Source organism: Lycium ferocissimum, chromosome 8, assembly GCF_029784015.1.
Source record: "Lycium ferocissimum isolate CSIRO_LF1 chromosome 8, AGI_CSIRO_Lferr_CH_V1, whole genome shotgun sequence".
NCBI classification, from domain to species: domain Eukaryota; kingdom Viridiplantae; phylum Streptophyta; class Magnoliopsida; order Solanales; family Solanaceae; genus Lycium; species Lycium ferocissimum.
The window spans coordinates 22,881,926-22,909,910 of record NC_081349.1 but is presented as its reverse complement, the minus strand read 5'-3'; the positions used below and the strand labels follow the sequence as shown (position 1 = coordinate 22,909,910).

The 27,985-nt window shown below is 36.0% G+C and overlaps 3 protein-coding genes and 1 long non-coding RNA gene across 5 annotated transcripts; 3 read left to right on the top strand and 1 right to left on the bottom strand.

Moving 5' to 3' along the window:
• The first annotated feature begins 703 nt into the window (after positions 1-703).
• On the top strand, positions 704-8,293 carry LOC132067580 (fruit protein pKIWI502). The gene is made up of 5 exons (XM_059460851.1): positions 704-1,331; positions 2,951-3,050; positions 3,200-3,295; positions 4,018-4,098; positions 7,857-8,293. The coding sequence occupies exons 1-5, from the start codon at positions 784-786 to the stop codon at positions 7,917-7,919; spliced, it is 888 nt and encodes a 295-aa protein (XP_059316834.1). The 5' UTR covers positions 704-783; the 3' UTR covers positions 7,920-8,293.
• On the top strand, positions 1,344-2,919 carry LOC132067581 (uncharacterized). The gene is made up of 2 exons (XR_009417177.1): positions 1,344-1,889; positions 2,537-2,919. It is a non-coding gene; the product is annotated as an uncharacterized LOC132067581 (long non-coding RNA).
• An 866-nt stretch (positions 8,294-9,159) lies between the features above and the next one.
• On the bottom strand, positions 9,160-12,568 carry LOC132067578 (uncharacterized). Of its 2 annotated transcripts, none has more exons than XM_059460849.1 (3): positions 12,466-12,568; positions 11,500-11,580; positions 9,160-10,552 (listed from the first exon to the last, which is right to left on the bottom strand). In XM_059460849.1, the coding sequence occupies exon 3, from the start codon at positions 10,525-10,527 to the stop codon at positions 9,526-9,528; it is 1,002 nt and encodes a 333-aa protein (XP_059316832.1). In that variant the 5' UTR covers positions 10,528-10,552; positions 11,500-11,580; positions 12,466-12,568; the 3' UTR covers positions 9,160-9,525. The 2 variants fall into 2 exon arrangements, with proteins under 2 accessions (XP_059316832.1, XP_059316831.1); XM_059460848.1 differs by having other exon boundaries at positions 9,160-10,586; positions 12,466-12,567.
• Positions 12,569-15,633: 3,065 nt separating this feature from the next.
• LOC132067577 (vacuolar-sorting protein BRO1) lies at positions 15,634-27,366 on the top strand. Its single transcript, XM_059460847.1, has 9 exons — positions 15,634-16,156; positions 18,564-18,871; positions 19,173-20,126; positions 20,660-20,749; positions 21,843-21,911; positions 22,772-22,912; positions 23,811-23,859; positions 25,438-25,541; positions 26,520-27,366. The coding sequence occupies exons 1-9, from the start codon at positions 15,790-15,792 to the stop codon at positions 27,078-27,080; spliced, it is 2,643 nt and encodes an 880-aa protein (XP_059316830.1). The 5' UTR covers positions 15,634-15,789; the 3' UTR covers positions 27,081-27,366.
• The last annotated feature ends 619 nt before the right edge of the window (positions 27,367-27,985 follow it).

Below are 27,985 nucleotides of genomic sequence, written 5' to 3'. Positions count from 1 at the left end.
TTGAATGCCTTTTGGTTTCCAGTCTTGCGTGTCTTAATTATTTTCTTTTCTCTAATTTTAATTGTCATGGTCTGATATACACGCACCAGCATCTGCAACTTGTCGAACAGTAAAGAGTTTGGTCGCAAAATGCACCGTTGTTGGACTCTTGGGAGCTATTGAAGTGTTTTGTTCTGTACACATGCGGTCCCTCTTATGGTATTTCATTTTTCTAGTGCTTAATTTTGACGGTGCTCAAGATGCCTTCGTATTGAGGACCATATAATTGGATTGTGAGCTTTGTTGAAAGTCCACCAGTGTGTTAAAATGAATGACATCTTTTCTCCTTTTATCGTATCAGCCCTATGCTACATGAACTTGAATTAGTATAGTTTGTAGCCCCAAATTATGTGATAGAATGAACAAGACTCTTACATTGTTATTCATATAATTTGGAGAATCTTATGTGGCGAAAATTTAAACATTTGAACTCCTTAATTCTGGATATGGGATGCATGAATGAACAAAAAAGGTGACAAAGTATGTTTGAAGTAATTTCCAAAAGTTTTGCTACACCAAACAATGAAGACACCTTTCTGGATATTTTCCTCTACTTAAAAATGGAAATCGAGGATCATAGAACATACAGTGGGGTCCCAAAACCTATCATGAAGTAACACGTGGAAAACAACAATTTAATGGCTAAAAATCCACGCACACCGCCGTATTCTTATTACTTCTCCACCCTTCTCGGCGGCGCTTTCTACATTTCTTCTCAACATAAAAAAAAAAGAAAAATTGAAAATGTCAATCCTTTCCCTTTCTCCATTTCCTAATCCCACTCTTCCCCATCTTAGTTCCCATGCACCCTTCCACATCCAATCATCCATGACCTTCCTTAAACCTCTCCACCACCATCTCCGCCGCCGTCTCGCCGTCACCGCCGCCGCCGTCCGTCAAGACACAAACCTCTGGACAACCGCACCTCTCCTCACAGTCTCACCTGCCGCTACTGAATCTCTGTTCCACGTCACTATCGACGTGTCCGATTATCCTGACCTAGCCACGTCACACACAAAACCAGGTCAGTATCTCCAACTCCGTATCCCTGACGTTGAGAAACCCTCGTTTCTCGCGATCGCATCGCCGCCGTCGGTTGCTGCATCGAAAGGTGTGTTTGAGTTTTTAGTGAAGAGTATATCAGGATCTACGGCGGAGATGTTGTGTGAGCTGAAGAAAGGAGATGTAGTGGAGTTGAGTCAGGTTATGGGGAAAGGATTTGATTTGGAACAAATCTCACCGGTTGACAAGTATCAGACGGTCCTGATTTTCGCTACCGGATCTGGAATTAGGTATGCTTCCGCCTTGAATTTTGTTGATAATAACTTGCAAACCAATAATTTAGCTTATTCTATACAGCTTTTGAAAATTATTACGCGAGGTAGTCCATTATAACTGGGGAGAAAGCATTATACATAACGTAACAACCTTGTATAAAGTGTATAAAAGGTGCTTATACACAATTATGAGCATAATCGGGTAACAAACTCAAAGTATGACTACGTAGTGTAAATATTTCTCCCAGTAGACAGAGAGTGTAAGTTTCCCAAAAAACGTAATATGTAGAGTTAATGGTCAAAATCACCTGAATTATGCCAATTATTAGTTGTTCCCTTTTTTTACCTGAACCATCACCGTCTATGTAATTAAACACACTTTGAAGCTGACTAGGCCAACTATCAGTTAGTTCCGTTTTCCTACTGGACTATCACCATCTAATCAACTAGGTGCGTTTTAATACAAAGATGGTGATAATTCAGATAGGAGAAGGGACAATGGTGATAGTTCAGGAAGGAAAAGGGAACAACTTATAGTTGGGCTGTGAAACTTGCAAAAAAGTGATAGTTGAGGTGTGTTTTTGACCATTATCTTTAATATTTAAGCTTTATTCTGCATTTTTTCCCATTTAATGTGCTATTCTGTAGTCCCGTTTGTGCTAGAGTGTAAAGGAGGAGTGTTTTAGCTTAGTGTTCAGTCTATGAGATTGTTTGATAGATTTAATTCAGGGATAAAGCTAATATATTCCAGAGTGAGTTAAAATTGAGAGGAATGATTTATCCAATAGTTTATTTCTGAAGAACCTTCTGTTTTTGTATGGTTTGTTGAGATATATGGTTAAGTTTTTTTAAGTTAATTGCTGATTCAGTAAGCAGTAAAAGAGCTTGTGTTGTTGGAGAATCCCGTCAAAAATCTACTAGCTAAGCTTATGGTTTATATGTTTTGCAAACTCAACTTGTACTGTAGTTGTTAGATGATTTTGCGTTATGTTTGAGTTTAGAGGTGTGAGATGCCTGTTGACTTGAGATCGGCTTTGGGTGTTCTTGTGTAGTTTTTTTCCAAAGTTCTTTTTGTAGTTAAGCTTCAGTAAGCTGGTTAGATGGGTTCTTTAATCTTTTAGCAACAGATGATTATCGTCATTTGGAACTGATCTTGTGAGTACTTAGTTGATTATATAAAGTTGAAGTTCACCAAGACTAAAAGTCGCGATCTTTAATAGATGGAAGTGTTGAGTGCTAGAGGTGATCTGATGCATAGCTGCAAGCCTACTTCTCCTAATGTAAAGCGGTTGAAGTTTGTATCATGCAGTTTCAAATCCCACTTATAATACCTGGGCTACCATTCAATATTTTTGTGATGGAAGGATGAAAAATATGTTTCGCTTTGTTTTTTTTTTCTCTTTCCCTTGTAAGAGCCTGTTTGGATGGGCTTATGACTTTCGACTTATAAGCCAAAAGCCATAAGTTAGAAATGCTAGCTTGTGGCTTATTTTTGTCATTTTGGCTTAAAAACAAGTGCTTAAAAGCACTTTTTTATTTTACCCATACACTACAAAAATGCTTAAAAGCACCTAAAATAAGCCAATCCAATCAGGCTCTAACTCACTCCTTTATCTCGAACTTGGTTTTGGCAGCCCTATTAGGTCCCTGATTGAGGCAGGATTTGGTGCAGACAAGAGATCTGATGTTCGGCTATATTATGGCGCACGGAATTTGAAGAGAATGGCATACCAGGTTTTGTTTGTGTGCTTGCAAAATGTAGACAATTTCTAGTTTCAAAAAAAAAAAAAAAAAATGTAAACAATTTCTGTCTTCATTGTGACAGAAATACAAGATAAACTTTGTATCTGTTGTCTGATTTCATTGTCCTTTAACTTTTATAGGATAGGTTTAAGAACTGGGCATCCTCTGGGGTTAAGGTTGTTCCAGTGTTGTCTCAGCCTGATGATGGTTGGACAGGCGAACATGGCTATGTTCAGGTAATGATTATGTTTACATTTGTATTCTGATCATCTTTTGGTTTTATCTAGGGGTGTCAACTGGGCGGGTTGGGCTGAAATTGACCCAATAAAAATGGGCTGAGGTAATAAATGGGTTGGGCTAACATTGGCCCAAAAGTTATTTGGGCTGAATTGGGTTGGGCTGAAATGGACTAAAAATGGGCTGGGTCATGACCCGCCCAACTTGACCCAGTTTTTTTGAAGGGTCTATTTTCTAGAAAAATATTTTTTTGGAAAATATTTTCTAGAAATACATTTTTCGCGAAAAATATTTTCCTGAAAATTATTTTTACGGATTTTTCGTGGAAAATATTTTTTAAGAAAACAATTTTTGTGGTAAATATTTTTCGAGAAAAACATTTTTAAGTGAAAAATATTTCCCTTCATATTGAACACACCACAAACTTATAAGATACATGATACAAGAAAAGTGCATATATTAAACAAATAAACTAAATCTCAAGCAATAAACCCAAATTTAAGTAAATCTTAAAAATGGGCTAGAATTGGGCTAGTATTGGGCTAAGTTGGAGATCACTTTAAAATGGGCTATGTTGGGTTGGGCTGAAATCAGCCCAATATAAAATTATCTTGAGCCCAACCCATAAAAGTTTGGGCGGGTCATCACCTTTTGGGCCAAATTTGACACCCCTAGTTTTATCTGTTAACAGTAATATTTGTTTTACTATCTGCTTTTGCAGGCTGCATTTGCGCGAGCTAAAAACATTTTTAGTCCTCAATCCACTGGAGCAGTCCTCTCTGGTCAAAAGCAAATGGCTGAGGTTTGTAGTTTGTTTACTTTAAAAGATTTGTTGTTCCTATGTTTTGTCCTTGCTCTTTCTGCATTCTGGAGATGCCAATTAGTCTTCTTGTTTTGCACTTTGTTTTTGTCTCATGCTACTTGACCCCTCACCGTTTACTATTCATCTAAGAAGCAAGAGAGCTGAGATTCAATCCCAAGAATTCTAGAACAAGAACAAATGTTTGCTTTAAGCCGGTCAACAGTAGACAAGCATTAGGAAAACTGATAATTTTGACATTTATGGTGCATTAATGTATTCTACTATTGCTAAAAAGTTGTGCCCAACAGTAACTTTGACCTAGGATTCACAACTGTAATGACATTAGTCTTATAACTTATATCCAAATGGATGGGTAAATTACATGTTGCATTAAAAGATGATTAAGAAGAAGCAAAAGAAGTGATTCGCATCAGTTGAATGTGACAATTTTGTGTGGTAGAGGTACTTGATATTTAACGATGGCTTTGCCAGATGATATGCATTCTTGACTTATAACATTGGCTAGTCATTAAGAAAGTAATGGGAGGTGTTTTAAAGATAGATCCAATTCCATTCAGAATGTAAAATGGAATTGTATAGTATCTTTCTACTTTTGGTGTAAAGAAATAGGATTAGGGGATATAGATCATTTTGTAAACTTATTAAAATCCCTGTAAGTATCTCTTTTCTCTTTCTGTTTTTAGACTTAACACTTTCGAAGGTCTCCAGCATATCCTTAATGCTGAGGAATACAATTTACCAGTTTTTTTAAAAAAAAACATTAGCTAGTCATAAATCCTATTTGGTGTACTGCCAATGTTGTCTCTTGCAAGGAAGTAATGACACCAATACGCGGTGGTCTATTTTTCATTTAACTGTTAACTCCCATAAACACTGTGGGTTTACAATCCATGAGATGCTTTTTGATAGTTTCTGTAAACGCTACTGCTTTTCTCGTATTCTATTGCCTTCCTTAATTTAGTGTTCTTTGTTTTGTGATTCTCATTGTATTTTACCTCATATTCGGATGATTAATGAAACGAGTAGTAGTAAAAAACTTAAGAAGAAAAAGTAGAAAAGAACTTTAATTTTGATTGAATAAGAACTCTAATATGAATTGGATGCGGCTATAAAAAATTTATGAGTTGTAAGATTTTTAGGATAATAAAATTTGATAAGAAATATCTTTTTTTCATGAGACAAGAGGCTTGCTTGGATATGTTTCTGTAAAATAGGAATGTAGAACTTGGTGTTTAGGACTCACTTGATTACAAACTTGTTTGGATGTACTTCGTCTTGTGATAAAAATATACATTTTGTTTCGGAGACGAGTGGTCATTTAGCAATTGATTTGGTGGATAGCACTGGAATTCATGATGGGTAGTCCATACTATTTTATGTCTAGGGTAATATGAGGAGATGAACTCGTGTGGTTGGTGTACTAGGAATGTAAGACTATTGAGTTTCAGCAAGCTTTGAGAAGATAGGAACTCTTTCTTGCTTTCTAACAACCCATATTCCCTTTCAAAGCACTCGATATAACCTAGGGAAGGATAAGTTAATAACTACAAGTATCTCCTCTTCGAAAGTTTTAACTCTTAGATGAGGTCTTTGCCGCCTGACTCACTATTGAAAGAAAATAGAAGGGGTCAAACGCGACTACAACTTTCATTGAATATGGGATTGAGACTGCGATTGGAATGAAATTACTCTATTGATAGATCAAGATTTGCATCCACTCATCTAGGAGATTTTGTCGTGCCGGGTCATGAGCTATGTTGAGCGATTAAAAATATAGGGTTCTATTAGGCTTTCACCTGCCCTGCCTTTGCCTTAGACATTATAAAGAGTGAGAAAGGGCTTGTGAAGTCGATTCCCCAGCTCTTGAATAGGTGCTGCAAATCTTAATTTGTAGGGCCTGCGACTGTATTGAGAAGAGGTACCCACAATGCAACATGGTACATACAAAACCTACTGGTTGTAGTCTTAAGTCTCACCTTCAGCCATCATCAAAGAATTTCAATGTGTTTGTCCAGCAAAAGATGAAAAAAAGGATTCAACCGTACTTTTGGAGCATGTTAAGCACATAATTTATAAACAAAGGCGTCCAACCTCTTAACAGTTTAAATTTTTAGTAGTACCCACAATTCAACAGAAGGTAATTAGAATATTTTAGTCTGAAATCATTGAAGTGTGACCATATTTCCTCGATTTCCATTTAGGGATTTTTTGTATAAACGAGACTGAAGTACTTCGTTGTCCCTGTTTTCCATGTTGGGCAAATTAATGCTTCTGTAAGCGTATAGTTTCTTTTAATCACCTTGAGTGCTTCCTTGGGTTGGTTACACTCTCTTATGCATGTTGCTATTATGAGATGGATCAATTAGTGCGTGAACAGCTGTAATTGTTTCGTCAAGACTTGGTTATATACTGATACTGGTCGCCTGAATCTGATTCCTTTCGTATTTTGGGGGTGTCATTTGATCGGGGAAAAAAAAGAATTTGGTTGCCAATATCGTTTTCTGATATTGACTTGGGCATTTTATGTTAAAGCAAAGAAACTACTGAGTAAAAAGATGATTTAGTGCCTACTAAAAGACTGAGAAGTTCCGCGATGCAGTTGAGGTGGGAGCTGAACGGGAAGGAACTGAGTATGCTCAACAGGTGATTTGGTGCCTAGTAAAAGATTGAGAAGTTCCAGTTTCAACCCAAAAAAAAAAAAGGACAGAAGTTCCCCAATGCAGTTGAGGTGGGAACTGAATGGGAAGGAACTGATTATACCTGCCAGGTGATTTGGTGCCTACTAGAGACTGAGTAGTTCCCTGATGCAGTTGAACGGGAGTGAACTGCCAGGTGATTTGGTGCCTACTTAAAGACTGAGTAGTTCCCCGATGTAGTTGAGTGGGAGCTGAATGGGAGGGAACTGAGTTTGCCTGCCAGGTGATTACCGTCAAGGTGGCACTCAGAAACCAAGGACTGCCTAATTAAAAGTTGTTGGGTACTGATCCCCAACAGACAGATCTCTTTCCATTTGTCCATTGATTAAGGCGATTATGTTTGGAACATTGGTGTTTGTATGGGATTAGGCCCATAGGATTTTAAATTTCATTAGAAAGGTCTACTTGGTAACTGGCGTTAGCAACTGCATTTCGTTAGGTGTGTATACAGCTTTGGATTAGCATGCCCTGGTAGATAGATCTACAGAATTGCACTCCTCCTTTTGGTTTTCCCTAAAAAAAAAATTATACTTTTGGAGGAGGAGAAAATTAGGTGATACTGGCTTATGCAGGGGAAAACTTGCTTATTTTTTCCCAAATGTGCAGCAGGAAACTAGGAAAATTTGTTATTCTCTTCTCCTTTGCGAACAGAAGTAATTTTGATGAATTAAATCAACATGTCCTAGTGATATTCTTACTAATACTCAAAACTGTTATTTGATATCTGAAAATGTTTGCTGAGGTGGTAGGAGTATAACTTAGCGACTCGCTTTCCTCTAACTGAAAGTTGATGAAGTTTCTAGACATCAGTCCACGAGACCGTAAGTATCAAAACAACATTTAGGTTGGAGTAGAATTTTTGCATCTTCCACTGTTTAATGGGATGTCTAAACTTGTAAAATCAGAGTGAGAGAATCGATAAGCCGGTGATTGTTATAACTCCTAGCCTACTTATGGTTAACTGCTTTATTGATGGTCAATTAACTACTTATGGATCATTTTCCCAAATTTACAATTTCTATTCCCTGACTCTTCTCGCAGGAGGTGACATCTCTTCTTGTAGCAGATGGAGTCTCAACCGAGAAGATATTGAAGAACTTCTAAACAAAAACCAATTTTGGTTCATCGTGTTGTATTAGCGTCTAGTATAAAACCAATTCATTGAATTTCACCTGCTGGCTACAAGGAAATCCAGCATGGAAAATAGCATAATGTAACAATCTTAGCCATCAGGCTATACAAAGTCCAATGTGAAGCATCTTAATGTATTAAAATTCATTGACGGCAATGAAGAAGGCAAAAACTGTAATGCTCTTTCTATAGTTGCTGTTTATTTGAATTGGCCAGTAATTAGCGCCACTCTAGACCTGTAAGGCTGTAATCAGTCCCCCTTTTTTTCATATACAAATACACAAGGCATCAAGTTTACTGTATTGAGTTATTGATACTGTGAAAAATAATTGTTCTGATCGTTTCTATGGCAATATGGTAAAACTGTGAATGACCAACCGAAAGGATGCAATCACATATAAAACATATTGAAATTGTATTTATTTTTAATGGATTTGGTTGAATGGTAAATTGTTTTCCTGATGGATTATCACTATATATCTATCACAAAAGAGGAATCATATATAATGAAAGCGAGAAGAAAAAGATACGTGGTTTACTGTGCCTGTGCGTGTGGTTAGAAAGGGAATAAAACAGTACAAGAGGAAGTCATCGGTAGAAAGTAAGGTCAATTGGTCGAGCCCAACTTGACATCCCTAAACAATAGCAAGCTATGGTGCGCAAAGGAATAGTTCCATAATTATGGGCGAGTTTTAAAAGATTTCCCATCAGCAGATTACTACAATCACATTGTCGAGACCTCTTATCTGAATATGCCGGTTGGATTAACAAACCCAAGGGCAAAGCAAAGAGGAAGGACAATTGAAAACCGCTTCCTCCTTGAAGGCGTAAGGAAGAGCCTATTCATGTGCAATTGACTCTCAAACGAAATGAAGAATGACAAAAATCATATAAATATGCCGGTTGGATTAACAAACCTAAGGGCAAAGTGAAGAGGAAGGACAACTCAAATTCCGCTCCTCCTTGAAGGCGTTAGAAAGAAGCGAAGAATGACAACAAATAGCTCCTGAGATTAGCATATGTGCACACAAACCTGATGAACGGATTTAAAGATTAGCATGGGTACACACAAACTTAACGGCTTGCACGAGTCCCATGGACATCTCTTTTAACAGAACCTTTCGGCAACTGAGCAAATTTGCATATTAAATAAACAGACAGAAACCTGCTTCTCTCAATAACTTATGATAGACCAAAGAGATGCACTAATAAATATACTAACAAGCTGCTTTTAGGATAGCAATTACTTTAGTTATAACACTTCATAACATGTATAAAATTTAGCGTACTGTTCAAAACATCACTAATCAACACAGCATAATCACAGCAAAACTGATAATTCCGTGCAAGTGCCACCGAACGTAACGAAAATATTTCGCCACACAATGTCACTCTGTTAACTAACCACAGAATCATTATGTGCTAGCCTGAAGAAAGATTGAACGGTATTAAGAAAGTTAGGGTTTTAGACCTCCAACCAAAACAAATTACAGCACAACAGTAATGAGCAATGGCAGTTAATGGTTCCACAGAATGCCAAAGTTAAAACAAAAACATGAATTGGGACAGTCCTAACATTCTAAGCATTTTGAATCCCATGAGCATCACCATTGGTATCACTTTCCTTGCGCACCTCAGAAGCGTGTTCCACTGGCTCACCATTTCTTTCTTTTTCTTCATGAGGTTGATGATGATTGTCCTTTGACACTTCATCAGAGCAGCGATGCTTATGGTTGGAATGGTGAGGACGGTGATGACCATGTCGATGATGATTCTTCCTGTGCTTTTCTTTTCTATCTAATTCCTCATTCTCAACAGAAGATCTACCTAGGGATCTACTTCTATCACGCCTAAAATCTTCAGAATCCGAAGAACTTGAATCATGACTATGGGATCTATGATGACGCTTCCTATGTTTTCCGTGATTACTGCTGTTCAGTTTTGCTTCATCACTAGAAGAGACAGAAGCATCTGAGTCCAACCTTCCGTGCCGTTTATGATGCTTCGTGTGGCTTCGTTTCCTAGCTGCAGCATGGTCATCATCACTGGAAGACTCTGAACCATCTGAGTGTGATCGTCGATGACGTTTGTGATGCTTTGAATGGCGTCTTCTTCTTACATCTGAAGAGTCTGAGGAACTATTATCTGAGTGTCTATCATGTTGCCTACGCTTCTTGTGGCTCCGCTTCTTTCTTCTTCTCTCTTCTTCTGAATCACCATCATATTCCTCACTGCTATCGTCACTGGAATGAGAGGATCTTCTCTTAGGCCTTCGCTTGGATTTCTTATCCTTCCTATCCGAATCACCCGACTCAGAGCTATGGTGCTTCCTATGCTTCTTGTGGTGCTTTTTGGTGGCCTTTTTCCCTTCATATCCACTGTCATTGTCACTGGCAATATCAGACCCCGAGTTTAATTTCCTTTTATGCTTAGCTACCTTGGCTTTCTCTCTAGCTTCAGCATCAGACTTTGCTTCTGCTGCAGCTTCAAGTTTTTGCTCCCATTTCAAGCGGGCTTCTTTCTTCTCAAGAGCTCTCTTCTTTTTCTCCTCGACCAACTGCATGAACTTCTTGGCATCCATTCAGATGTAAAAGACAAACAAATTTCTGCATTTTGGAATGATGAAGACCAGAAGTGCATCTCAAAGAAGAGAAAGGAAACAATGTTAGTTCTTCTGCCCATAATATCCATCATTGAAGTAGAGCTTATTTCATATAAAAAAGTAAAATTTGCTTCAGACTGAACAAAAGACAACCAATTTAAAGGGAAAAGCCCATACAGGGAGTGGAAGTATGCATAATATGACGCATTAACCAAAGAAACCTACCTAGAGAACAGTAAGGAAAGAGGACGATTTAGGAAATGCACAAAGAGAGACTTCAGAATTCAGGTTGTAAATAAAACATAATTGCAATATAGTATCAAACCATAAATCCACATTCATTAATGATACGGGAAGCATAATTTACTGTGATATTTTGTCAAACTAGATAGATCACATATTTAGTAGCAATTAGACTAGTTATATCCTCTGAGTAACATATAATTTGAGCCTAGATCTGTTATATACGCTGAATAAACTGCTATAAACCAGATTCAGTGTTGGGCCTCACTGATATGGCAAGCAATTGCAAACGATACCAATCACCAAACCAAGCACTAATAACAACGCATCACAACAAATATTTCAACATTCACCACTATCATTGGTTTACACTTATTGGCATCTCTATCTAGAACCAACAAGCACAACAAATCCTATGATAAACTGACTTAGAGACAGAGGCCGTAAGTGAAACAGATAGGTGAAAAGCTCAAATAACACTGCTTTCGAGAAAGAGAAAAAGAAACTTCATTGGACCATGAATCTTATACTAAGATAACAAAGATCAAGCAATTATCAGTACAGTATAAACAAGTTTTCAGTTCTTTGTCAGCTGGAAAATTGTATTTAACAAACTCTTCAAGACTGTTCAAATGAAGTTACAATTGACGGGTGCAATGACACCAACTGAAAAAGAAATAGAATTGCAAACTGGAACAGGTTTCTTACCTTATATATAACAACCAAATAGCTAGCCAAATCTCCTATCTCAAGCTCAAATCACCCCTTCCACCAACTTCCCGGAAGAATCTGCATTCCAAAAACAAAAAACAAAAAAGAGGTTATACAACTTTTCACAGCTAAATAATTCTCATCTCTAAATCAAAACAGCTTCCTATATTCAATAGAGAATACATATCAACCCAGACAATCTTTAGATAACAATCAGATTTCAAGTTAATTTTCTGAACAACAAATACAGAAACTCATAAATGTAACAATAATAGGCCGAATGAAAAAGAATTACTCCCTCCGTTCCATAATAAGTGTCACCTTAGCCAATTTTTTTTGTCCCATAATAAGTGTCACCTTAGAAAACCAAGACATAAATTGACTAGTTCTTTCCAATTCTACCCTTAGACAATAAAGTAACGTCTAGATTGGAAAAGCCACATAATAACTTAGTATTGTTGGATTCCCAATGTCAAAAGGTTTATTTCTTGTGCATGCTCTAATCAAAAGGTAAAAGTAATCTAGTTTTATTATATAGGAGTGATTTAGTAAACTTCACATTGCATTATTAATTTCTTAATATGCGTGTTTTTTGTTAAGGTGACACTTATTATGGGACGGAGGGAGTAGAAACTAAAGATTCAATTTTTTTAGAATACTAAACAGGCGGAACAAGGACCAAGCAATTTCAAACACAAAACCCAGTTCAAAAACCCAAACAATCTTTAGATAACAATCAGCTTTGAAGTTTACAGGATATATTAAAAAAAAACAAAAAAGGCAAGGAATTTTGAAGTAGCTGGAGATTTAACTCGATTTGACGATAAACAAACTTTTTAGACTAAAAGTAACAACCTTTGCAACGTAAATTGAAGCAACAGAATAAAACCCTAGAATGTTAGTAACATCACCAAATAAAATGGCAAGAAATTATGAAGTAACTGAGTTATTAGATCAACATACCTTAAAACCTGATGAAACGGAAAAGAGAAGAATTGGGAAGATTTGAAGAAAAAGAAGAAGGGGCTTTGACTCGTTGTTGATAGAAAGAAAAGTTGCCCAAATTGTCCTAGAGAGTTCGAAAAGTTGAGAAATTGGGGGGTATTTATAGAAAAAGGAAAAACAATATAAGGGCTCAAATGGATGAATTCGAAAGTAGATTGGGATGATCCGTGTTGCGTGCTCCAACGCGGTGTTTTTATCCTTTGTTTAATAGGTAGATGAGCAAAGCGGCTTGCTAAGAAATTGGTTCAATGATGGGACGGGGCCGTTTGGTGCATGGTATTGGCTGTCCCAAAGACTAATATTTTGTATCGTGTTTGGTAGGTATCAAACATTGTATAAAATGAAGCCTAGTCCTACAGGTGGGATATCCCACCTTATCCCACTAAGGTTGGAATTATTTTATCTCATCTTCCAGATGGGATAAAATAATTTCAAGAAGTAGATAAATTAGTCCCGGGATTATAATCCCGGGATAATTTTGACTAACTACCAAACGACCACTAGTGTCTAGCTAGGGCTAAGCATAAATAAGGGAAACCCGAATTATCAAACCGAATTAGTAATTTTGGTAATTAGTAGGAGTTGGTAATTCGGTACGATGTTCGGTAGTAAAATTTCAAAATTGCGAGATTTGAGTTCGGATTTAGTACTAAATATTAATATTGTTTGGTATTCGGTGGTTTTAATTATTTGAAGGCCTACCCCTTAACCCTAATTACGGCCCATGTATCATTACAATAATTGTACGTAAGTTGTTTTTGATGTCCGGCCAGCTTAAAAATAACTATAATTTGATGAATCATCTATTTTGCACATCATGAAGATCAACAATTCCCACACAAACAATTCAAGCGTATACAAAAACAAATTGTTTGGGTTAAGAATTTGGTGATGTGCATTTTCTTACTCAAACCGGGACGAATTTGTCTATTCTTTTTTAAGATTATATATTGATCGAAAGATTTGGGATTTGTGTTTACAAGTTATGTTGTCCAACTTTAATATGGTATTACCGAATATTATACCAAACAAAAGTTTGATTTACCGATTACCGAACCAAACTATTTTGGTTTGGTATTTGATATCTACTTTGAATAATCGATTACCGAATTACCAAACCCGAAATTTATAAATACCGAACCGAATACGGACCGTCCACCCCTAGTAGTGTCTCAGAATAATTTTTGGACGTACCTTGATTATTTTATTATATAGAATACTCGAAATAAGATTTATAATTTAGATTCAAGCTTTTAATATAACTTATTTGATTTATTGGGTTTGAGTTATTATTTGTACTTGTTTAATAAATTTTCTAATAGATGAGTTTGAGCTAAGATTGTTTACCCTAAAAAGAGAACAGTTAAATTTGTTTAGTGGTTTAAAGGATACGTGATTTGATTTTGTTATAAGCAGTGAAAATAAGCTAATTAAAATGATAATAGATGAATTAATTGACTAAAAGAAATTAAATATAAAGCAATTGAGCCTGGGCTTAAATGATTCTGAAAGCAAATCCTTTGATAGGTTTGCACCGGTGGAACTGTAAAGCCCTCAAGCTTTCTAAGAACAAGCATACAAATTCGGAGCAAAAGAGCAATTTAAAAGAATAAATGTGAACAGTAAAGCTTGTAAGAATAGTGTGCAATCGGTGTTATTCTATGATCTTTCTTTTGGGTTGTTAAGCTGCTTTTATTGTACAAATACATGGACCTTTTAACCAGTAATTAAATTCTAATAATGACTAATAATGAGCAATGAATATTGCCTTTAATTCTAAATTGTACTGTCTGCTTCAGATCCGGTCCAGTCTTGTAACTTTATTCTGCTATTAATTACCCTGTGTGGCTTTACCTTGTAATTTGACTCTGGATACAACCAGGGGTTTACTTGTATTAAATGCCGTAATTGGAAACGTTTCATCTTCCTCCGTCACGTTTCTCGATACTGTTTCGACACGTGTCAAGCTGTATTTTGCCATGTATATCGAGATGCTTGATTCAAATGAATTCATGTCTTCTACTCTACTTATTTGATAGTATTTATTATCTCACACCAATATAAATAGTAAATAATTATCTCCCCATCTTATTCTTTCACTTAATTCATAGTTCTAACACCTGATTTGCAATATTTTTCATTTTATTTATACTAGACAACTAGTCGCAAGACTTGGTAAGAATTTAAGTAGAGTCTAGTTGACTTTTGATTTGGTCTGGAGCTATGCCTCAACATAAGTGGGTCAGTTCAAGCGAGATTTCTAATTTTAATTTTTCTTCGCATACTTGTTCGCTAAAGTAATGTGATTATATTTCACGACATAATATCATTAATATAGTTAACTCGATGATCAAATAGTCAATCTTTATGAAGTTTATGTTTAAATAAAGTTCATCTAAAACATAATGAGTTACGTTATTTGAGCTGAGTTTTTCAAGCAACAAAATAATGAGCTGAGTTTTTTCAGACATAGCGTATTTGAATAATAAAATTTAATAATATGAGAACTCTCGAAAGAGAAATTTAAAATATATTGCTAATGACTATTAGAACTTTTATTTTTATACAAAGTTTCTAACAGCTCATTAGTCTTAGTTTTGCATTGGCACTTGTTGCTGTAATTATTAAAATGAATATTAGAACTTTTATTTTTATACAAAGTTTATCTCCTCATTCATCTATAACAGCTCCTAACAACTCATTAGTCTTGGTTTTGCATTGGTACTCATTGCGGTAATTATTAAAATGAATATAATACCTTTGTCGCTAATTAGAGATTTCAATTTTACGTAACAGTAGCCAATAATAATGACAATATAAAAAACTTTATATTTTTCTTTGGTGTTTATCTCTTCATTTTCCTATAAAAAAAAGAAAGAAAATGTCTTCCTTTTATGCTAAGCAAACAACATTAATATCGATGTCAACATTTACTACTCAGTTCGTCCCAATAAATGTGATACAATACAGATTTCAAGAAATTAATTTCATCGTAAATTCGAACATATAATTTTTATGTTTTTTAAAATATAATCAACACATTTAGAAATTACTATAAATAACAATTTATAATATTTAAAGACACAAAAATAAATCAGCGTGGACTACAAGGAAGAAAAAAGAAGGAAAACTTGGAAAAATAATAGTAGTAGCACCAAATTACACCCTTGAATTCTTCGCCTAACCTCTCATTTTCTTCTTCCTTCTTACAAATAAATTGAAAAAAAAAAACATTTTGTATCTATTGAATCATCATCATCACTGTAAAGGTCACCGTTAACCATGACGTCACCGTCATCAACGGCGGCGACAAACGTGATGTTAGCAATCTTCGAGAAAAAAACCGTATCGTTCGATCTCTACCGTCCATTACGAAACTACATCGTTTTCAATTACTCTGAACGTGAAGCTCAAAATCTGGAAGATGATCTCCAAACAATTAAACAATACCGTATCGAAATTGAACGTGTACCAGCAGATTCGTTACCTGCTCGTCGTGATGTACTGCAAAATTACTATAAAGCCCTTTGTGCTGTTGAATCGAGATTTCCTATATCAAATGATAAGGATCATATTAATTCTGTTTTTTTTACTTGGTATGATACTTTCAAAAATAAACAGAAAGCTGTCCAGCAGAATATTCATCTAGGTATTGAATTTGATTTGTTTTGAGTTGAAATTATGATGTACAATACATTATGCATGAAGTACAGCTTCTTTGAGCTTCTACATTGATTTTTTTTTCATTTTCTTCCATGCTTCTTTATCGTACAACTTATAATGCACGAGGTATAACATTCATCTAGGTATTTGAATTAAATTTGATTTGTTTTGAGTTGAAATTATGATGTACAATACATTATGCATGAAGTACAGCTCCTTTGAGCTTCTACATTGATTTTTTTTTTTTTAATTTTCTTCCATTCTTCTTTATCGCACAACTTATAATGCACGAGGTATAACGTTCATCTAGGTATTTGAATTAAATTTGATTTGTTTTGAGTTGAAAATATGATGTACAATAGATTATGCATGAAGTACAGTTTCTATGAGCTTCTATATGGATCATGTTTTTCATTTTCTTCCATGCTTCTTTATCGTACAACTTATAATGCACGAGGTATAACATTCATCTAGGTATTGAATTAGTACTAACATTTACTTGATTGGACTTGAAATTATAATGTACAATAGATTATGCATGAAGTACAGCTTCTTTGAGCTTCTACATTGATCATGTTTTTGATTTTCTTCCCTATTCGTTTATCGTACAACTTATGATGCACGAGGTATAGCATTCATCTAGGTATTGAATTAGTACTAACATTTACTTGAGTGGACTTGAAATTATGATGTACTATAGATGATGCGTGAAGTACAATTGTAGAATTGCTTCTTTGAGCTTCTACATTGACCATATTGAATTAACTTTATTTGATTGTACTTGAAATTATGCGTACAATAGGTGATGCGTTAAGTACAATTCTAGAATTGCTTCTTTGAGCATCTACATTCATCTAGGTATTGAAGTGAAATTATGCGTACAATAGGTGATGCGTTAAGTACAATTCTAGAATTGCTTCTTTGAGCATCTACATTCATCTAGGTATTGAAGTGAAATTATGCGTACAATAGGTGATGCGTTAAGTACAATTCTAGAATTGCCTCTTTGAGCTTCTACATTCATCTAGGTATTGAAGTGAAATTATGCGTACAATAGGTGATGCGTTAAGTACAATTCTAGAATTGCTTCTTTGAGCTTCTACATTCATCTAGGTATTGAAGTGAAATTATGCGTACAATAGCTGATGCGTGAAGTACAATTGTAGAATTGCTTCTTTGAGCTTCTACATTCATCTAGGTATTGAATTAGTAACATTTATTTGATTGGGCTTGAAATTATGATGTACAATAGGTCATGCCTGAAGTACAGTTTAGAATTGATTCATCTAGGTATTGAATTTAACTTTTATTAATTGTACTTGAAATTATGCGTGTTTCGACATTCATCTAGTATTGAATTAACTTTTATTTGATTGGACTTCAAATCATGTGTACTATAGGTGATGCGTGAAGTACAAATTGCTTCTTTAAGCTTCTACATTAATCTAGGTATTGAATTAACTTTTATTTGATTGTACTTGAAATTATGCGTACAATAGATGATGCGTGAAGTACAGCTTCTTTGAGCTTCTACATTAATCATGTTTTTCATTTTCTTCCCTGCTCCTTTATTGTACAACTTATAATGCATGAAGTATAACTTAAAATTGCTTTGCACTTGATTTTGAGCTCATATAAGTATTGAATTAACTATTATTTGGTTGGACTTGAAATTATACGTACAATAGGTGATACATGAAGTTCAATTTAGAATTGCTTCTTTTAGCTTTTACATTGATTGGACTTGAAATTTTGATGCGCAATAGGTGATGCGTGAAGTACAGTTTAGAATTGCTTCTTTGAGCTTCTACATTGATCATATTTTTCCTTTAAATCGCCTCTCCTTTGCTTCTTGTTTATCGTATAACTTATAATGCATGAAGTATAACTCAAAATTGCTTTGCACTTGATTTTGAGCTGCTAACATACATTGGTCTTATTTTCCTTTCCAAATGCATCAAGTATCCTGGAATTAGGATTTTGGGATAACATCCGAATTTGCTCCAGAGATTTAAAAACTTTAACAAGATTAAAATTTTAATTGCCTGATGCAGAAGGTAATAGATAAGAAAGACATGCATCATTTGGATGCTGGTCCTGTTTGGTTAATTGCTAAAGTTTATCTTTTCGAGGAGTAACTAACCATTGAATTTGATTATAAAATCTTGTTTAATAGAAAATATGATTAAATAAGTAGAAAATCCAAAAAACCCAAACATGCAAAGGTATTTAAAGATTAGTTTTGTGCCAATATCTAAATGGTCACTAAGTTCTAACTTGTACCTTCTCTATATAATATGGCGAACTTATGAATTTTCGGAAGTCAAATTTGAACTTAGTTATTGTCATCCCGTTACATGAGTTATTTAGCATCTTTTTTTTTTCCCCCGCAGAGAAAGCTGCAGTTTTGTTCAATCTGGGGGCAGTGCACAGTCAGATGGGATTGAGTTTGGATCGATCAGCAGTGGAGGGGCGAAGGCAGGCATCACATTCCTTTATTGCTGCAGCTGGGGCATTCGCCTTCCTAAGAGACAATGTGGCGATGAAGGCATCAATGGGTAACTCCACCACGGTTGACATGTCAGTGGAATGTGCTGGGATGTTGGAAAGACTCATGCTAGCGCAGGCTCAGGAGTGTGTTTTCGAGAATACTATTGCCAAGGGAAGCACTCCTGGAGTCTGTGCAAAGATTTCAAGACAGGTTTTCTATTGGTTATAGTACCTTTTTTGTTTCAGCCTTTGCCACTTCATACTTTCTGTAGTCTAGTCAAGTTTAACTTTTTATTCTACTGTATGGAAGATAACAAACACCCCACTTGCATAGGATGCAACAAATGCATTATTGATATTTGGTAATATATTAGAAGGCCATTTTGGATATATTATGTTGGCAATGACATTTTCTGGTTGGTCTGCTATTGTGATGTAAGATGATGAAATTTCTCTTTGCACTAATAAATGCAACAATTAGTTTTTAAATAAGTTTTCACGTATGATTACAGGTTGGGATTTATTACGAGGAAGCTTTGGCAGCATTAAATGTTGCACCTCTGAACTACCACTTTGACAAGGGCTGGGTGGCTCATGTTCAACTCAAAGCTGCGTTGTTTTATGCTGAGGCTTGCTATAGGTATGGTATGGAGCTCCACGAGAAAGAAGAAATTGCAGAGGAAATTGCAAGGTTGAAAAGTGGGATTAGTGCGTTGTCTGAGGCCAAAAAAACATCACCAAAGGGAGCAGCGCAGCAGCTCTTGGATGCAATTAATAAGCTAGAGGCTAATTTAAATCAAAACTTGGCGAGAGCTGTGAAGGAGAATGATAGAGTGTACCTCATGAGAGTTCCACAAGCCAGTTCTCTGCCTCCTCTTCCAGCATTTTCAATGGTCAAGCCTATGCCAATGAATGATGTTCTGGACGCAAGCAAGGAGAAGATGTTTGCCAGTCTTGTTCCTGATAACAGCGCTAAAGCTTTATCCAGGTACACCGAAATGGTTGATGATGTCATTAGGACTCAAGCTGAGAGATTGCAACAGGGAAGTGAGCTAGCTCGAGTTAAGCTAAGGGAAATGGACTTGCCTGATTCTATTCTTGCTCTGGAGGGAAACTTAACTCTACCCATGGCCTTAAAAGAAGATGTAGAGGCAGTTCAAATTTGTGGTGGTCCAGCTGGTTTAGAAGCTGAGCTACAGCAGCTCAATGATCTGAAGAGGGTGAACCAGGAATTACTGGTCCAAACTGAGGAGCTTCTGCAAAAAGAAGCAGCAGAAGATGCTCAATTTAGAAGTCAATTTGGAACACGATGGACAAGGCCTCAATCTAGTACTCTAACAAAGAACCTACAGGACAGGTTAAACAGGTTTGCAGCTAACTTGAAGCAAGCTGCGGAGAGTGATGCAAGGATTGAACGATCAGTGAGGGATCATGCAGCACTCATGTCAATCCTTGACCGCCGTCCAGTATGTGTATTTATTGAGAGTTAGATTCTTTCTGAAACCTTATTTTAGATAACTAGTCATGTGATGCGTATTTAGCTATGTCACGAAACTTCACTCATCAGAACATGTAGAAAAGAATTCTGATGTTCTACATATTAGTATTAGTGGGTATTCTTAGGATAGTTGTCACATTGTGGAAATTGAGTTAATGAGCTATCAGAGATAAAATCTCTCCGACAACTTATGTCGTTGGTAGAGCATGGTGATTAGTTTGATATGTATTTAATAAATGGCACCGTTCTCTCATTTTCAAAAAAATATATGCTTTTATTCTTATATTAAAAGGTTACAATGACTAGATTTGGATTCTTAGATATTCAGCTACACAACTTTGAAGTGCTCGCTCTTTAGTTTGTTGTATGTATAGACCATGGTACAGTTGGAGAAGAAGTTCAAAGTTAAAGTCATTGCTTACAATGTGATAGTATTACTTTTATATCTCCCCAAGTAGCTAGCAGAAGCATAACCTAACCTGGCACTCCTCTCTGTGATAGATTGAATCTGCTCTTCCGACCTTAGCAAGACCAATCATGTCGTTGGATGCCAATGAAGACGCCATTGCGGGAGCTCTGAAGCAGAGCTTGGTAAGATGGGTTAACAATGCTACATGTGTATTGCTCTTCTTGCTGTATCCTTTATCATGGGTTATGTTGCAACCGTGTTTGTAGAGTAGCTATAGAAAATTCTCTCGAAATCACTAGTGATGTTTACTAAAAAATGTTACTGGTTAATGTAACCTATTTATTTAAAAGAAATTATACAGCACCCACATGTTTTGTTTCGAAGGCGTAGCTACTTCACTTTGAAAATTGTCTAATTACTTATAAGACAGAATCAAGTAATTTTTTTCTTCAGAGACACCGTGTAAAAATATATGTTGCAAGTTTGGTGTATTAAAAGAATACTCTATTAGTGAATACACAAAAATGAAACATGAAGATTCACCATAAGTACCAACAGTAGAAAAGAAAGCTTATTAACTAGCCTGATTAATGCCTAGGTTTAATAATTTTAAGCAACTGTAGCCTGATGATCTAGTTTAAAATCCTTCCATGGCCAACAAATCAGTGGACAAGTTTGGGGTGTAGTAAGTGTAAGCTTTACATGTTGCAAAAGTAATTTAGAAAATACTGATAGATCCAGAAATAGTTGAATTTCTTTCCGATCGCCAAAGCCTTGGTGGGCAGCGTTATCCAGTACTTGTACAGGTGGGAGATAGCAACAACCCGGATTTATAGTCGAGGTTCGCACAAGCTGGCCCAGATATCTCTGTTATAGAAAAAGGTTGAATTTATTTGGTGGTCCACCTGGAAGGAAAGGAATGCAAGACATTTTGAGAGCAGAAAGAACTGTTAGTATAGTGAACAAATGTGTCTTTACACACTCTTTTGGTAAAAGCCATGGTAGAATTTTTGAGCACTTCCAGCACTCACTTGATGCTGGTAATCAATATACTTATCCTTTACCGATAAAAAAAGTAAAAAAAGGTTGAATTTATGGACTGTGGAAGACAAAGTTCGTCACTTCTGTTGGATCCATTTGGGGGATATTCTGTTTACTGGATGAACAATCTTTGAGTTGCAGCCATAATAATTGTTTTCACAGCCTTATTTCTCAAGAAATAAAGAAATAACTGCCCCCACAGAATTTTTAAGTTATTGATGCTTATATTTGCAGAGACAATTAGAAGGTCTTGGTGCTCAGCGGGCAGGGCTTGAAGATATGCTGAAAGAGATGAAGAGGAAGGTATGATAACATAGCTACTTGTACCTTATGCAGTGTAACTTTTGACTTCTAATTTTAAAGAGGTGGACATATTTTTAAGTCTGGAACTTTTAGCTTATGTATATAGTCATCAAGTATGTACTGCGTTTGCTCATAGGATTGTTGAACAGTATGATCTTTCGAATTCCTCGAAAGAAGCAGAAAGAAAGGTCATTTGCTAGTTCACATGTTAAGAGGTCTTATTTTGTCTGCTAGTTGACAATACTTATGGTACAAGTCACATAAGCTTGCACCAAAATAATATGTTTGCTTAAAGTATTATGACTGGTAAATTAATCATTACATTCCCCCCCTCACCCCCCCCCCAAAAAAAAAAAAAAAAAAAAGAAAAAAGAAAAAGCAAAACGTTGCATTTGGTTGTCCTGGCAGTGATTGCCTATTCATTGTCTATTAGTAAAATTGCTCCTTATGCCGTTAAAATTCTTATGTGCATGGTCCTTCTGGGTAATCATAGTGTATCATGACCGTACTTTAGTAATGTATTTTAACTACTTCTTGTTAAGTCTACCAGATATGGTTTCAGCTCTTTTGGAGCATAGAAAGTCAAACAGATTCTCCGTAGCACATTAAAAATAGCATTAGGTTTAGAAAAAAGCAAACACATAAGGTTAACACTACTTCCCAACTGGGTTTAGTGGTTGCTCTTCAACCATCATCCATCGGCAACTGGTCACGTGAAATGAATTGCACTTTGTCTTATTCAAACATTTTTGTTTCATAGGAAAGGTGCTTGTTTCTTGGTATTTGTTCTGCTTCTTTGCTCACTGATTCAGGATTTGCGGGATCCAGCTTTACCATTTATATTGTGGGGTATTGCACAGGATGATATACTTCCTAAGCTGATGACATCCACTGGTTCCCACGAGGATCTTTTCAGAAAGGAGATTGCAAAATATGATCATATTTGTGAAGAAATTTCCAAGAACCTTGAGGTGCAAGAACAATTGTTGCTGCAGATTCAGGTCTGATATAATGTAAAAAATACAGTTCAACAGTTCAACTTCTTAATACACAAGAATAAGCTGTAAGGAGTGAAGAACTCCTTATAAAAAATTGTAAGGAGTGAAAAAATAGAATAATGCCTTTTAAGTTAATCAATCACCCATGGCTACAAACAACAAAGCGATTCTGGGATTTCCCTTTTTACTGCTCCTTTCTTTCTGATGCTGAAGCATCTGCCTTGGCTTTAAATATCATGAATATTATAGGGAGATATTAATCTGGTAATTTTTATTTTTTTTTGATAAGGTAAAGGATTATTAATCTGGTAAATTTATGATCGCACATTCTAGTCAATGCACCTTTTGCATCTCTTCCTTTTCCATGTCTATATATTTTATGTATCTGGATTGATACTTGGAGCAGTATCTAGGTAAAATGAAGTTAGGATTTTCCTTTTCATCTTTTATATTTTCTTCTTCTTATATTGATAAGTGGGATAATATTTAGTTGTATGAGTGGGATAATATTTAGTTGAAACTAAGTGGGAAGCAGGACATGTTTGCTTCTATGTTGTAGTACCTTTTGCCATTGCCTGTTATTGCAATGATTTTATTATTTCAATGTATATCTTTTTTTTCTTCTGATAACCGTGGTGTACGGGCCAGCTTGCACGCAGCCGTGCACCTCGACTAATTACACGGGATACCTGTCACCTCCCACTAGCAACATGTACTATGTAACTCTGTCCACCAAGGCTAGAACTGATAGGAAGAAATCACCTAGTGTTTTGTCTCTGCTGGGATTTGAACCTGAGACCTCATGGTGCTCAACCCTCTTCATTGACCTCTAGGCCACACCCTTGGTGCAGATTTCAATGTATATCTTTGAATGCTCTCTAACAATACTTTTCATTTGCAGGCTCAAAATGAGGACTTCGCTTCTATCTTCAATCTTGAGGATTATAAAGGTACATTTTAATGTGCTCTATCTTTCAGGGATATTTTCTGAAGCATGTTGAAGCTTTGATTTTTATGGTGCCTTGTGGCACATTTTAATGTTTCTATGTTATGCTTTACCTAACTGGAAAAGATAATAGAAGTAGGTTGCAGTCTCTTGTTTTTGCAAGTCTTGTTCCTTGAGGAACATGGTGAACTGGTGTCTCACTCATATAAAGATATGTTTCCATGTTTTGTGATCGCATTTGCTGGACAGTATGTGCAAGGCTCAGGGTTGGTGCACTAGGGTGTCTGTTTTTTCATTTGCGAGTGAATCTTTACCACTTTAAAAGTTTCAGCTCAGGAGATGTGTTGGTCATTGCGAGATGAAGAAAAAAAAATATTTGGAGTGTTGAATCGAGAGAATTAACTTCAGTTTTTATTCATTAAAAAAAAAAAAAGAATATCAAGAGAATTAATAATTAATTTAATTGTATGTTAGAATGTTCTAGATCCATTGGATGTTTATTGGTTAATGGTAGATGTTTCTCCTAATTCTGTCATAATTAGGAATCTCAGTATTTATGTAATCTTTTCCTGTTTAATAACTTTCCTTCCTTTCATGTATTCTAAGCTTACCTTATTCCTAGTAGCATAAACTCTTATACAAGGAGATCTATCTTATATTGTCTACAACCAATTCAGAACAAGTTCCTATCTTTTTTTTTTTGGTGAAGAAATTCTATCTTATTTTCTAGACTAGGTATAGCCGTATAGGTACTAAATTTAAGTCTCACTATCGCAGTTATCAAAAAAGTATAATCACATGCTCGCCCCTTGAAAAGGGATTAAGTCTACATGTTGAGAGGTCGCGTTTCGACCTAATTAAATAAATAGAAGTGTCCTATCTCTAACATTTGACTCTCTTAAATTAGACGACTCATAAAATTCAACAACCACAATCAAGGTGGGAGGTTTGATTAAATGGCTATGAAGATTTACGTGTGAAGATAATGCAATATGGAGGAGGGTGATCAGTGTGAGCATGACTGTGATCAATCATCAATGTGGATGGTTTTCAAACAAGGTGACTTCAACTTAGAGAAAACGTTTGTGCAAAAGGATTATGAAGGACAACTGAAAGACTAATTTAGTATTCTTATACAACATTGAAAGATACTAACAAGCGATATTTTCCACTACTGGCCAATAAAATGTCAATTAGCAAAAGGACCAGTTTAGTATTCTTATTTAGCAAGATGAGAAGTGCAGAAATGTAATGAACCAAAGGGATGTTGTGTGGATGAGGAATTCCTTGTGCACCCTACACATTTCAGAAGACAGGGACGCCATAAGGAGGCTGTGGAATTAAAGACAAAAGGCATGAATAATATTGTCAATTAGTTGAGCAGTGTAGAAGCTTGCTACTTCCATTTGCAGCCACCAACACCAAATGAACAATGACCATGTTCAACCCAAACATAATTGTAGATATCTCATTTGTTTACTCTGAAATGTTATTGCTATTAATGTTTGTCCACTGGTGATATCTAATTCCTGCAGTAGTAGTAAATTTTTATTGGCTCAATGTGTACTTCTCAATGTTGCAGCATCCCGTGAGCGAACCTATAAGCAAATCGAAGCTGCCATTTCGAAATATCAAGAAATAAAGGAGAATATCAACGAGGGACTGAAGTTCTATGTTACACTTCAGGTATGGAATTTTTCATCTGTTTGAGAAGTTTGCGGGGGTTGGGGGGGGGGTGTGGATTAGGTATTGGCTAGCCTACTTCGATGGATTTTATTCATGGTTAAACCCTTGGCCTTCACATTCCTCTGTGTTCAAATCCTTGATGGTATTCCAGTACTGCTAAAGGCCTTTCAATGGATAACCTCGTTTAAATGGTCAAAGATTCATGTCATCTGCGATACAATAGAGCATCAAGTTCAATTGCAACTTTTTATTGGTTTACATAAGATTTTTTAATGAAAATAGAAGTGCTTATTTTATCGTAATCTTTCAGTTAAAAACTTTCTTGCGTTTTAAGAATTCAAATTTAATAACCAAATACTAATTTACAATGTGCCATGGTTCATCTATGAACGTCTTTTTTGATTGTATAAGTTTTTGTGATTGATTTTTTATTGTACGAAGTCTAGGTCTTTTATTCTTCCTGAATAATTTCATCGCTCTCTCTATAGAAACTGGAAGTGATGATTTATATAGCTGACCTCAACTTGTTTGGGACTGAGCGGTAGTTGCTTCTCTCTATAAAAACACTAATATTTACGCTAGCACGTCTGTAAGGAACATAGGCAGCAAATCAAAATTGTTAGGAAAAAAAACTACTTTCCAAATAAATAGGGGTATTACATGCTAAGAACCAACTGATAAAGGGTAAGGATAATAATACTGAGTTTTGAAAGCTAAAACACAAACATCAAACGCAAGAAGTAAGTTATTTAGTAATGAGGACGAAAGGAGAATGTGCGTTTGCTTAGAATTTATTTTACATAATCGTTTATAATTGCTTTGGATACTCACTATGACTGCGTACTCAGACGAGTCTTGCTCAATATCTTATTTTCCCAATTGTCCCTGAGCTGATCCCAAAGTTCATATATGATATATCGATTTTCCCTTTAACTGAAGAATGAAGAACTGACATTCTCTTTTTCATGGATTAAACAGGACGCTATCACAAATGTAAAGCAACAGGGCAGTGATTTTGTGATGACAAGAAACATGCAGTGCCGAGAAATGATGGATGACGTGCAAAGACAAATTTCAGGTCTCAGTTTCCAGGAGAATAAAGGTTCAAATGGCTATAATTATCCTTCTGCTGCTCAATCCCATCAGGTTCCAAGATCTAATCCCCAACCGCCAGCAGACCCCACGAATATTCCCAATGCTGTTCGACCCCCGACTCCTACTTACCAACCCCCTCAGCAACCCGCAATGCCTGGTTATACTCAAAATCCACCACCTTATGGTGCTCCTCAGCAGCCTCCACCGCCTTACAATTTGCAAGCTTCAGGTCCACCATATCCACCACCTCAACATCAACAACAGCCCCCACCGAGCCACGAGTACGGCCAACCTGCATATCCGGGGTGGCGGGGTCCCTACTACAATGCACCTCCGCAGCAACCTGCACCTCTGCAGCAACAAGGTTCTATGCCTCGACCTCCTTATACCGTCCGTTCTCCATATCATCCTCCTCCCCATCAGGGTGGCTATTACCAGCAATGATAGTTTTCCTATTTGTCTTTGACATTTTTTTCTGCAGTATATTTTGAGTCATTCTCGAAAGGGGTTTCGATCCGCTAGTCTTCTCTGTTATTAGTAGCTCTCTATTGGGTCACATTATGAATTTGTATGCATTATGCAAGTTAATGAACCACATCTAGGTTTACCTGTATGTATAGAGTTGGGTCTCTTTGTATGATTTTTTTTATTCCGTGCGATACTTAAATGCATTTTGGATTTTACTAAAATGGTATTTAGGTGTATATTGCACCTCCTTTCCATTGTTTAAGAGGTAGCAAGAACATGGGCATATACAATTGACTACAAGGACAACTATACTGGTGAATCTTACCACAAATCCAGTCCACCTAACGCGTAGACCTTATTTCCAGGTCCACAAATGGAAATATGGCATGCTTTTACCAACGGATTAGCTGTATAAATTTAAGAATACTTTATTCTTGTTTCAAGTTGAGCAGTTACTTGAAATGCAGTAAGCTACTTCATGAATTATATTTTTATCGTACCACGTTTGTATTGCTTTTTGTAGAAGAGTTATTTTCTTCCGTAGTACCTCCTGTGCCGGTGAATAGAAGCCCTTGTATATCAAGCAAGAAGAAATGAACAAATGTATCAAGATAAGAGGTTTTTTTTTCTACTCAATGGCTGCCCGAATAAAGGTTCAAAATAGTGTACATTCTTTAACGAGTAATACAAACAACTAATAAGACAAAATGTGAGGGATAAGAAAATGAATCTAATCAACTCTCCACCTTGTTAAAATTGACTTGCCATATGAGATCCCAAAACTAATTGATAGCCTATACGGCTTGCTACATACCAATATAGTGTTCTTCTTTCTTCAAGTGCCATTAGTTACTTCCTCCATTTGGAATATGTGCAACTAG